General features: G+C 44.4%; 1 protein-coding gene across 3 annotated transcripts; it reads left to right on the plus strand.

Moving 5' to 3' along the window:
- The first annotated feature begins 49 nt into the window (after window positions 1–49).
- On the plus strand, window positions 50–10,884 carry CHAMP1 (chromosome alignment maintaining phosphoprotein 1). Of its 3 annotated transcripts, none has more exons than XM_040336380.1 (2): window positions 50–130; window positions 8,042–10,884. In XM_040336380.1, the coding sequence occupies exon 2, from the start codon at window positions 8,090–8,092 to the stop codon at window positions 10,271–10,273; it is 2,184 nt and encodes a 727-aa protein (XP_040192314.1). In that variant the 5' UTR covers window positions 50–130; window positions 8,042–8,089; the 3' UTR covers window positions 10,274–10,884. The 3 variants fall into 3 exon arrangements, with proteins under 3 accessions (XP_040192314.1, XP_040192316.1, XP_040192315.1); XM_040336382.1 differs by having other exon boundaries at window positions 100–121; XM_040336381.1 differs by lacking the exon at window positions 50–130 and adding an exon at window positions 267–361.
- Window positions 10,885–12,345: the final 1,461 nt, after the last annotated feature.

The raw sequence follows: 12,345 nt of genomic DNA on the forward strand, positions 1-12,345 counted from the left end.
TAGTCACATGACAAAAGTCTGGACCAACGTGATGACGTACCATGGTTGCTTTTGATTTGTCCCGCGGCTTGTCGCCTGCGAAGTGACGTAAGGTGGAGGCGGAGCTTGGCGAATCGTGCTGGTGAGCGCGGTAAGATGTCTCGCAGGGCAGTGTTGTGGGTGATGCTTGCTGGGAGTGTGTGTATATAAGATTGCGGGGTGCAAAATCAGTGTGCGCAGTGGGTCACGTGGGTGCAGTGTAGCGGGCTGGTCATGTGTAGTGTGCGGTCGGGGGCAGTACTGACGGGTGTGCGACATGTGGTTTTCCCGAGCGGCCACTAGCTACTGAATAATGTGCTGGGGTTTGCGTCAAGCTCACATTGTAAGTGGAGAAGTGGACCCACGTGGGTAGTACGGAGGGGATAGAGGTGTATGGTTTATAGCAGAAAGCGCAACCAAAGTACACAGCGCCGCGGGCTTTGGTGGGCGTGGTCTGATTCCAGTTGGCGCTCTGGACGTGATGAGTGTGAGGTGTAGGGACTCGGCCAGCTCCGTACTAGTATAGTCTGAGTTATTCCACACTACTACTGGGGGTAGAGCTTCTCTGTGCTCCTGAGAGATGTGTGCACGCATTATGTTTGGGGGGCCATAAAAATGCAAGGTAGAACTGCGTTTTTACTGCTTCCCCTCTTAAAGAGCATTTAAACCCTGATGGATTTTACTTCCTCTTTTTTTCCACAGCATAATGGGCTAGTGTGCATCGCATACTAGCCCATTATGTTGCACTTATCTGTAAACTATGTCCCTGCTGATGGTTGCATCTATCTTCACGCCTCTTCTTTCCGGGGCCGTGACTGGCCGGAGTCAGGTGACTTACTCCCGCGCATGCATGCGGGAGCCGCTGGTCACGGCACAAGCCCTATAGATATGGCCCTTTCTTCAGTGCTCATGCACCGATGACGTCGGTGCAAGTGTATATATGGTAAGATATTTCCAGTACCTACAGGTAAGCTTACCTGTAGGGAAAGTGTGTGTACGGGTTTACAACCACTTTAAGGTGGGGGTGTTTCCATGCTGCAGGGGCGATGTTGTCTCGTGTCTGCGGCAAAAATTTCCCAACGTCATCGCCAACCAAACACGACCTGTAAAGTGATGCCAGCACCCCCAATAACGTGCGATGCACATTTGTCGGTAAAAATTGGATTAGTGAGGAGGTGTGTCCTTGCCATCTGTCAATCGGAGCTAGGGGTTTCTATTGAGCAGGGGATTAACATGGTTGGGGGAACTGCTGGACTTGGGTACCTGTAGGCTGGGGGATCTGCTGGACTTGGGTACCTGTAGGCTGGGGGATCTGCTGGACTTGGGTACCTGTAGGCTGGGGGATCTGCTGGACTTGGGTACCTGTAGGCTGGGGGATCTGCTGGACTTGGGTACCTGTAGGCTGGGGGATCTGCTGGACTTGGGTACCTGTAGGCTGGGGGATCTGCTGGACTTGGGTACCTGTAGGCTGGGGGATCTGCTGGACAAGGTGTACCTGTAGGCTGGGGGATCTGCTGGACAAGGTGTACCTGTAGGCTGGGGGATCTGCTGGACAAGGTGTACCTGTAGGCTGGGGGATCTGCTGGACAAGGTGTACCTGTAGGCTGGGGGATCTGCTTGACTCGGGTACCTGTAGGCTGGGGGATCTGCTGGACTTGGGTACCTGTAGGCTGGGGGATCTGCTGGACTTGGGTACCTGTAGGCTGGGGGATCTGCTGGACTTTGATACCTGTAGGCTGGGGGATCTGCTGGACTTTGGTACCTGTAGGCTGGGGGATCTGCTGGACTTTGGTACCTGTAGGCTGGGGGATCTGCTGGACTTTGGTACCTGTAGGCTGGGGGATCTGATGGACAAGGTGTATCTGTAGGCTGGGGGATCTGCTGGACTTTGGTACCTGTTGGCTGGGGGATCTGCTGGACAAGGTGTATCTGTAGGCTGGGGGATCTGCTGGACAAGGTGTATCTGTAGGCTGGGGGATCTGCTGGACTCGGGTACCTGTAGGCTGGGGGATCTGCTGGACTCGGGTACCTGTAGGCTGGGGGATCTGCTGGACAAGGGTATCTGTAGGCTGGGCCGGGGATCTACTGGGTTTTTTAACCACTTGCCACCCAGGCCATTTCTGAAATTTCTCTCCTATATGTAAAAATCATAATTTTTGATCAGCCTCCGACAATCATAGAGACTCCGGCGACCATCTGGTCCACCAAAAATCTCTTTGGTAAACATCCTGGGCTAGCTGTTCCTGACTCTGACTCACCATTCGCAGCGGTGAGTCGGTAGAAGCAGCAGCAGGGGGAGAAACCCGTAAGAACATCTGGTGTAGGGAATCGCCATCTGAAAAAGACAATATCAGAATGATGCCTGTAGCTGCACCCATCATTCAGATATACCCACTCAAAGTCAGGGACGTCATATGCGGGCGGGAAGTGGTTAAAACAAATAGAAAATGTAACACACACATGGCATTTGCCAAGCTTTAATAAAGGCCGAGTTCACTTGTTTTCCCTAAAATCTAGCTCCCCTATGTATCAATATACCATTAATGTGCTTTGGTTTGAAAACCAAGTCTACCTCATCCATGGCTATATTTTGCAGAACTCTTCAGAAACTCCCTGGTGTACAGACTAGCCAATAAGACACAGGAAGGAGTTTACCAGCTGACCTCATTAGCACACACCCTTCACCCATCAACTACGTTTTCACAACATCCCCGGCATTTCTCCATGCATGCATTTACCTGGCTTCCCCATGGTATCTTCAGATGGGCTTAGGCTGCATGCAGTCCACGGGACCCAACCCTGATGTAGTGCAAGAGCCTACCTGAGTTTGTATAGTGCTTGGCCACGTTTATATGCCTATAATTACCTAGTTAGGCTTTGAGTGTTGTTGCTGGTACACCAAACACAGAAGCAAACACACATTTTGTCACAAGTTAAAAACGGGGACAAATGCAGTAAAAAAAACTTCCAAAAATGTTCCATGAGCTACCTTGCCAGGTGTAGCACAGCCCATTAAATTTAATTGGCTGCCTTATGTGTGTCACTGGAAAAACATGTGCTTCTACTACTCTAGGTGTAAATGGTGCCTGTAAGTGAAATTGGTGCGATTACACAAGAACAATGAGGCTCCATTCTCGTATGTGTTTTCAAATGCATGCTTTGCCATGTGTTTCAGAAATGTTGCAAATTTGCATTGTGTTCAGTGATCACACTGAAGCTGAAAAAAAAAGTAATGCAATGCTAAACTTTTACAAACTGTCTGCAGCATAGGTATGGGGAAGGGAGAGGCAATGTTTTTAAGCTGACTTGTATAAAACTTTTAAATTACCCTACTGCTGGTGCAAAAAATGTTAAACACTTTGGGGTCAATTCACTAATCTTTACCCGCATGGCATAACACAGTCACGAGACTCATCTGCATAAATTAATCACATGCAGTAAAAAAAAAGTCAATTCACACACAAAAAAAAAAAATACGATTGTGAAATGAAAAATGTGCCGGTAAATATCGCCAAAATACCATGCGGTAAGCTCTTAACTCCAATTCACAAATGGAGCAGAGAGTAAAAAAACATGCAATATTTAGCACCAGGGTTTTGCTGCATGCACTATTTGTCAGAAACAGTGTTGGGTTGTCCCCCCAATAGCTGGTTGCTAAGTAGTAGCTAGGAAGCTGGCTGACTCACCTGTTGGCGGGTTTTCAGCTGAATGTAAAGAAAACATGCTGGCAAATAAAAATTATGAAAAAACAACGTTGGGTCACCCCCGCCCCCCTGCATGCCAGGTCCTTCAGGTCTGGTATGGCTTTAAAGGGGAACGCCATGATCAAATAAAATAAAGGCACAGTGTCCCCCCACAGGCCCTCTGAGCATACAGCCTGGCAGGTCAGGAAAGGGAGGGGATAAGCGAGCAGCTCAACACCGCTTCTTAAACCATATCGGGCCACGTGCCCTCAACATGAGGAGGTGTGGGGCTCTGCCACCACCCCTAAGCACCTTGTCTCCCCATGATGATGGGGACAAAGGCCTACTCCCCACAACCCTGGGCTGTGGTTGCGGGTAGAGGTTGACCGATATTGGTTTTTCTCTAGTCTATGCCAATATTTCGAAATCGCAGCGGCTGATATATGATGCCAAATTTTTTTTTATTTTTTAATTTTTTTTCCTTCATCTCATAAAATCTTACGGTTAAGTAATAAGAAATGATACAGAATTTCCTAAATTAAATATTTTTTTTACCAGTTAGCGACCGGCTCACACACATATACTGCGGCACAATGGCACCGCTGCCCGAAACTCCATACGTGTACGGGGTTCCCTTTAAGAGCCGCTGGAAGCGCCCGCTGCACAGCGGGGGCCCTCGATGTAAACACACAAATCCCTGTTCTGTCAGTTGCGAGTTGACATGTTATTTATTCCTACTAAGTAGGAACAACGATATGTCTCCTCCCCTAGTCAGTCCTATTCCCACACATATTTAACCCCTAATCGCCCCCTAGTGTTGACCCCTCCCTACCAGTGACATTTATACAGTAATCCATACATATTTATAGTGACGTTTTGGCGTCGCTTCCATCCTGCAATGATATGGAGACGGGTGGGGGCCATCTTCCCTTCACTCGTCTCCGTGTCAGCCCAGGGACAGGACCTGATTGCCTTCGCCGCTGCTGATGGCTCCAGGAAGCGGCGAAGGGCACCGGAGAGCGGCAGGAGGGGGGAGCCCTCTCCCGCCGCCGATAAAAGTGATCTTGCGGCAAATCTGCCACAGAGGCCACTTTTACCTGAAAGCAGACTGCCTGCTCTTGAAGAGGAAACCAGAGTTATGGTAGCTAGCTTCTACCATTACAACTGTATTCCTCTTCAAAGTAGCGCTGTATAACGACGTAAGTGGTTAAACAATTTGTGAGATTGACCTAGAGTCATTTATATTGGTAGTCAGTAAAGTATTTTTGATTTTACAGCAATATGTACCCATCCTGAAATAGGTAGTAAGCGCAATATATATTACAGCTTATCAGTCCATAGATGTGGTGGTCCAGCCATTAGCATACTTCCTTTCCTAGGGTGTCTACATTCTGGATGAAGTAGTAAATTGGACACCTTAATTAATGGGCTGCAAATTGCACTAGAACGCACAGAAATTAGTGCATGCACTACTTTTGACAAACGCACTGCACCAAATTGTGTGGTACTGTGGTACCATGTGATCTGGTGCTTGCAAATGCACTATGTTTGCAGTCTGTGTTTGGGGTGGCGTTAATGTATTGGCACCTGCAGTAGATCGCAAAGGCAGGGTGCCTTTTCCTTTTTAGGGTTAAAGGTTTTACATAAATTAATAAAAGCTGACCATTGTAAGCACTCCTCCCAGTGTCAAATGGTTTGTCTCAACTCTGCTACTTTGTCTGGACAACTTGGCCTGGTAAAATAAGTTGGAAAAACAGACTTAGGCCCTTCTGCCATACTGCTGTCACAGGAAGGGTGGGTAGTAGGGCATCAAGATTACTCCACGTGTTTTCATCCAAAAAAATCAAGCAGTCAGAATTTTTTTTAATTATCTGGTCTTAAAAAAAACTCTGCATGTAGCAAAGTGGAAACACAGACAACTTAAAGAAGAGCTCCAGACTGACCCCAAAATACTACAAGAGAGGGTCCGAGACTGCAGACATGATACAAGAGATGGACTGCAGACAATGTCCCCATAACGTCCCCCCAAACGACTATGTATGCCATTCCATAAATTATGGTTTATGTATGTCTAATTGTCTTAGTGATTTGATTCACATCACAACTTCATTGATCCCTTTTTTTTTCTGTTTTATGATTCCTGGTTTTGCTCATTACTGCCCCACACATGCAGTGCAAAATCAAAAAATTGTACAAAAAAGGGGATCAATTTCAAATCAATGAAGTTGTGATGATAATCAATCACCAAGACAATAAGGCATACATAAACCATAATTAATGTTGAAATGGCATTGTCATGCTCATTGGTCACTTTAATGTTTTCATAATATGGCAAATTTTCAGTTCACATAATGGTGCATCAATGATATATAATATGTTATATTATCACTAGTAGTCAGTGGAGGCTGGTGCTCAATGTTGAGGGGGGGCGCAAACAAAAAAAAAACATCAAACGCCACCGCTGGGCCCATCAAACGCAGCTACTGTGCCCATCAATTGCAGCCACTGTGCCCATCAAATGCCACCACTGTGCCCATCAAATGCCACCACTGTGCCAAACGCAGCCACTGTGCCCATTTATTGCTGCCACTACTGTGCCCATTTATTGCTGCCACTACTGTGCCCATTTATTGCTGCCACTACTGTGCCCATTTTCTTCTCCCAGTGTGCCCATTTTCTTGCCCTTTTTCTGCTCCCAGTGTGCCCTTTTTCTGCTCCCAGTGTGCCCCTTTTCTGCTCCCAGTGTGCCCTTTTTCTGCTCCCAGTGTGCCCATTTATTGCTGCCAGTGTGCCCATCTATTGCCACTACTGTGCCCCATTAAATTCTGCCAGTGTGCAATGTACCTGATGATGATGACTCTCGAGCAGCCTGTCAGTGGAACTGGAGGACAGAGGACAACCGCGCTGTCTGGCATCTCGGGTCTTCCGCAGCAGCTGAGGCAGCCTGTGTGTGCACACTGCACACAGCGTGAGGTGAGCCAAGGAGGAAGGCTCTGGGGAGTTCACTCGGGAGCGATCGTTGGGGATACACAGACACTCACTCCACGTGTCTCCCATGTTGACGCGGCTGGGGATGCTGTCAGCGAGGGGGGGCGGGATGCCTACGGCTCCTTCCAGTTCGTCGAGGGGCGGGAAAAGAGGCGCGGCTACCGCCAAAGACACTTGGCTGCTTTGAGTTTATCGGGGGTGGGGAAAAAAGGTGCCTTCGGCTGTTTTCACTTCTTTGGCAGGGGAAATAGCGGCGCACAGGTGACGTCATCTCAAATTGATTATTGCAAGACGTAGCATCGATGCAAAATCGCCGGCGGTCGAGTCTTGATGCTACGATTATATTCAACAGCCCTAGTGGGTAGAGAGCTGCAGCACTAGGAACATGTTACATGTTCCACCCTAAAGTCAGGTGGAACATGTAACATGAATCCAAAATTTTGGCTTTAGAACCACTTTAAATCCTTCCTAACAATCTGCAAGTTTAAATTTTAGGGGTATTGTGATGGATACATGTGTTTTTTTTTTTCTTTTGTTATGGCAATGAGATCTGCAGTGGGTTGCTTTCATCTTCTATATTCTCTACTATAAAAATTAGGAAATAAAATGGAAACCCTAATGAACTGTTCTCGAAATGCTTGAAAATTTAAAACTAGTCTTTCTGCTAAAAGGGGGAGGCTATTGTCAGCAGCAGTAGTTGTTGCTTTTGTGAGCAGTAGTGTCTGGCAACAAAAGTAAAGCACCGCTCCAGGTCAATCCACATAATACCCATTCCAAAAGTCCTTGCATCAAGTTGCTTGCCCATCTCACAACCAAGAGAAATACAATAAGACAAGTGGATGGCCACACTATGTAGTAAAGACACTCCACAAATCTTTGAGGAACCGCTTATTCAGAATGTTATGAATAGGTACAGTGTGTCCTATTAAAACAATGTCTGGCAGCCTTGCAGGTCATGGAGCCATTTATCAATGACCTGCACATGTTTTGTGCCATTCACTTTCAAAACAAACTTGCAGTTAGTAGTAAGCAGGCTGTAATAATGGTTGTTTCAGATAAGTGTACCGATCTAGCTGCAGAAATGGGGGTTATTCTCTATAGCCAAACCCAACACATGGCAACTGGTTTTCAGGATGCCAAACATCAAACAGGACATATGCTGTCCAGGCCACGGACCTGTAGATCTGTGGTCTGTACTTTCATTGGAAAATGTATTGAGGACGACAGGAAAGGGGGGAATAGAGGGTGCCATCAAAGTATATTTGGCCTTTCAGTGATACTATAAATGCATGCATGTAACTTCTAAATTTAAGTTTGCACCAAATGTTTTACATTTCTTTATTTTTCTTTAGATGCTAACAGATTTTTACAAGACTTGATATTGCTGGTGACAAGAAATAATGGAGATCATAGAAAATCAGCTGGACTGTACTCGCTGCAGTTTTCATGGAAGTGACTTCAAGAGTACACAAATTCACATGGGAACCATTCACCCAGAATTCTGTGAGGAAATTGATACTGGTGGCTTAGGAAAACTAGTTTTTTACCAGAAAAGTGCACGATTGTTCCATTGCCATCGATGCTTTTTCACAAGCAAGTTGTTTGCCAATGTGTATTATCATATATTAGGTCAGCATGCAGTGCCAGACAAATGGCGCAAAGAAACCAAGCCTATTGTTGAGCCCAAGTCAGAACCAGCTTCAGAAGTAGACTCTGAGAAGAATGATTCAGAAAGTTTGGAAAGTGAAGATGACAAGTATGTGGATGAGCAAGATCAAATCAAGACCAATGAAGCTGTAAAGAGTGAAGAGAATGATACACTTACCTCTTGGCCAGAGAAAGCACCAACTCACGATTACCCAGATAACTCAGATAGTGATTTTAAAAGCAGCAGCATAGAGAAAGTTAGTGAGATGTCTGCAGAGACTAAAGATAAGGAGTCATTTAGTGAGCCTGATTTACCAGAGTCTGAATCCAGCAATACTAGCAGTAGTCTGAAAAAAACAAGTTCTGTGAGGGCTAAAGTTGGCACTGAATTTTCGGATGATGCAGCATCTTCTCTATCAAAGGACATACCAGAATTTTCAGATGATGATGACGATGAACCTGCTTTACCAGGTGGCATACCACATTTTTCAGAAGATGAGGAAACTGCACCTCAGGAAAAGGAGGCTGAGTCCTCTTCAGAAGATGACCCTATACCTGACCATTCAAGAGGGATTGAGGACATTTCTGAGGATGAGATGCCACCTGAAGAAAAGCCTACAGATAACATGTCTGAAGATGAAGCTGCTCCTGCTCCATTAAAGGATCTCCAAAATTCTTCTGAAGAAGAAAATGCATCTGCCACAGGAAAAGAAATGGACTTTTCTGAGGATGAGGAAGATGCTCCAGCTCCATCAAAAGAATTAATGGATTTCTTAGAAGAGGAGGAGGAGGAAGAGTCCACTATTATACCTAAGAATGCCATGGACTTCTCAGATGAAGAAGAAACTGCAAATGCAGCAAAAAATATCATGGACTTTTCAGAAGGGGAGGAAACCACAAATGTATCAAAACATGCAATGGAATTTTCTGAAGAAGGAACATCAGGTTTGTCAAAAGACATTATGGAGTTTTCAGAAGATGATGACACCCCAGCAATTTCAAAGGGTATAATGGAGTTTTCTGATGAGGAGGAAGCTTATTCTCCTTCTAAAGATATGCCTAAATATTTGGAGGGCAATACAACTCCCACTCAGTTGAAAGACTCTGAGTGTACAGATGATGCTCCTACTTCAGTATTGAAAGGTTCCTCCCCATTTTCAGAAGATGATGCAATTCCTGATGAGGGCACACCTAGTGAGCAGAAGGACGTTGCAGGTACCTCTACAAATATAAATGTTCCCGCACGCTTGCCTGGAGTTTTGCATTTTTCTGAGTACAAAGCTACACCGTGGTCTAAGGACAAACTTGAAACTATAAACACCACAGACATTTCTCTAACTGTTCATGAAACCATTGATGCATCAGATGATAAAGATGGTTTTGGTAAAGATGAAGAAATATTGAAACATGTTAAACGTGTAAAGGGCAGGTTTCATTGCTTGTTATGTGATTGCCGGCCTTTGAAAAGGGGGCCCATTCTACACCATCTGATCACCAGACATAATATGCCAAGTCCATTTGTATGCAAAACCTGTGGGAAAACATTTGTGATGGAGACGCACTTGAAGAACCATCTTACATCTCACACTAAAGGCTTGTATAAATGTCACAGATGTAATTTTCAGACTGACCATCCAAGGGGTTTCAAAAAACATCAAACACACTGTGACAATCGCCACAAAGAAGAGGCCATTAAACCGGTTGATGACAATAAACCGGTTGATGACAATAAACCGGTTGATGACAATAAATCGGTTGATGACAATAAATCGGTTGATGACAATAAACCGGTTGACAATGAACCGGTTGACGATATTAAATCGGTTGACGACAAACCGATTGACGACATTAAACCAATTGACACCATTGCACTGGTTGATGCCATTAAACCACTGGATTTCAATGACATTCTCGAGGATGACAATGAGGAAGATTGACTGTAAACTATAACAGGACTCTTTTGATATATAAAAAAAGAACTGTGTGAGAGTTCAAATGGAAGCTGCCATTTTATAACTCCTAGGCTGCATGCTAATTTTGAGGTCCAAAATGTAACCTAAATAGTCTTACTTCTAGTGACAATATTGGCAGGGAGCAGCACAGGCCGAGTTTGGACACTACATAGATATTTTGCTTAACCACAATTTATCTATTCTACACTAGAAACTATAGATCCCTGGAGAGTGATATAGTGAATTGTAGGTTAATTGTTTTTCAGAAAATTTTAAAATGGCAGTGATCTCATGCTAAGAAAAGTGTTTTAGTTTGTCATTTTTTTTCAGTGCTATTGACCCAGCTGGTTAAAGCGCTACTGAAAATAAAACTGCTTCTATCTTTGTGTTGGTGGTAACAATTTTAAGCATTTTGTGAATATCATTAACTCAAAGTAGTTGTGTAAATAGTGTATTCTGTTACTGTGTGTGCATTGTTTTGTTTCTCCACAGTACTAATGTGTTTTTGGAAAAATAACTACCTTATGTACTGCTGTTTGTGATATTGTTTAAGAACTGTGATTGTGACAATATCTTAAAGTTGTTTATTTAATGTAGTCATTTGTGTTGGGCTTTACTTCTTAAATTCTACATTTAAAGTGATTGTAAAAGTTCGTATTTTTAACTCCTGTGCAAGGGTTTTGCACAGAGCGACCTGATCCTCCTTTTCTGGGGTTCCCTGTGGCTCTCCTGGCTCCTCCTCTTCTCGAGTGGCCCCACGGAGAGCAGCTTTTTTAAGGGGGCACTTATGTGGGGACACGCTCCTGAGTCCTGTTGCAGCAGGACTCGGCCCTGCCCACGACTCCCGTGTCACTGGATTTGATTGACAGCTGCTATAAATCTATCCAATGAGGACCTGAGACAGCGGCTGGAGCTTCTGTGCTCATCCCCGCCGCTGGAACAATCGGCTCAGGAAATAAAGGGGGGGGGCTGCATTACGAAAGTTTTTTTTTTTTTTTTTTACCTTGCATTAAGGTGAATAACCCTGAGGGTTTACAACTCCCTTTTAAACTGATCCAGATCAAGTATGCAAATAGAGGGTTCTGACATCAATTGCTAGATCCTTTTTTTTAGGTAAGTGACTCCAAAGTGTATTTCAGGTCAGTGATTATCAGTTTCCATATATCTCATAGTAGCGGTTTCCTTAAATACAGTATTTGCTTTACTCTACAGGACTGTGTGGTTTTTTTTTTTTGTTTTTTTTTTTCAGTTAAATATACTATAGATGTTTTTCAGCAGATGTTCTACCAGCAATGGCGGCGACAGCAACCGACAGCTGATGAAAAACATCAGCTGCGGGTGCCGACATTGCTGAACTCCAGGACAGATAAGTGTCTTATTAAAAGTCAGCAGCTGCAGTATGTGTAGCTGCTGGCATTTAATTATTTCTTTTTTTTGGGTGGAACACCGCTTTAATTCTGATTGGCCTTTTTTAGTATGGCAATGCAAATGGTAATGCTGTAACCCTTAGCAGCCACTCAGCAGGCTGTATTATGTGCATTACATATTCATGAACCCTGGAACCTGTGTGTTACCCACTCCTTATCCCTGCACTCTATACATAACGTATACCCTTTTACAATTTCTCGCATGAAAATTGCAAAAATGTTTGTAGTGCCGTCCGGGATGAATGCCCATGATTCCCAATCGCCTATATGTGAACAAAGCCTTCGACTCCCAAGGCTGAAAAGGTCATTGCTGCAGAGAACCATGCGGCAGAGCACCTATCTTTTGAAGATACCAGCATACTGCAAACGTTTTCCCTTTCTTTAATCCAGTGTAGTGTCTTGTTTTTTTGTAGTAGAAAAATTTATTTTTATATAAAAAATATTGGACCCACAACAAACCCTCGTCCTTTTTCTCCTTTTCAGCAGTGTCACTCAAACTCAATGGTCAGGGTTGGCAAAATATAATTACAGTGGTTTCACATCCCTAATTGTATGTATAAAGTTGCTCATATACAGTGCATCTGGAAAGTATTCACATCGCTTCACTTTTTCCACATTTTGTTATGTTAC

Source organism: Rana temporaria, chromosome 2, assembly GCF_905171775.1.
Source record: "Rana temporaria chromosome 2, aRanTem1.1, whole genome shotgun sequence".
NCBI classification, from domain to species: domain Eukaryota; kingdom Metazoa; phylum Chordata; class Amphibia; order Anura; family Ranidae; genus Rana; species Rana temporaria.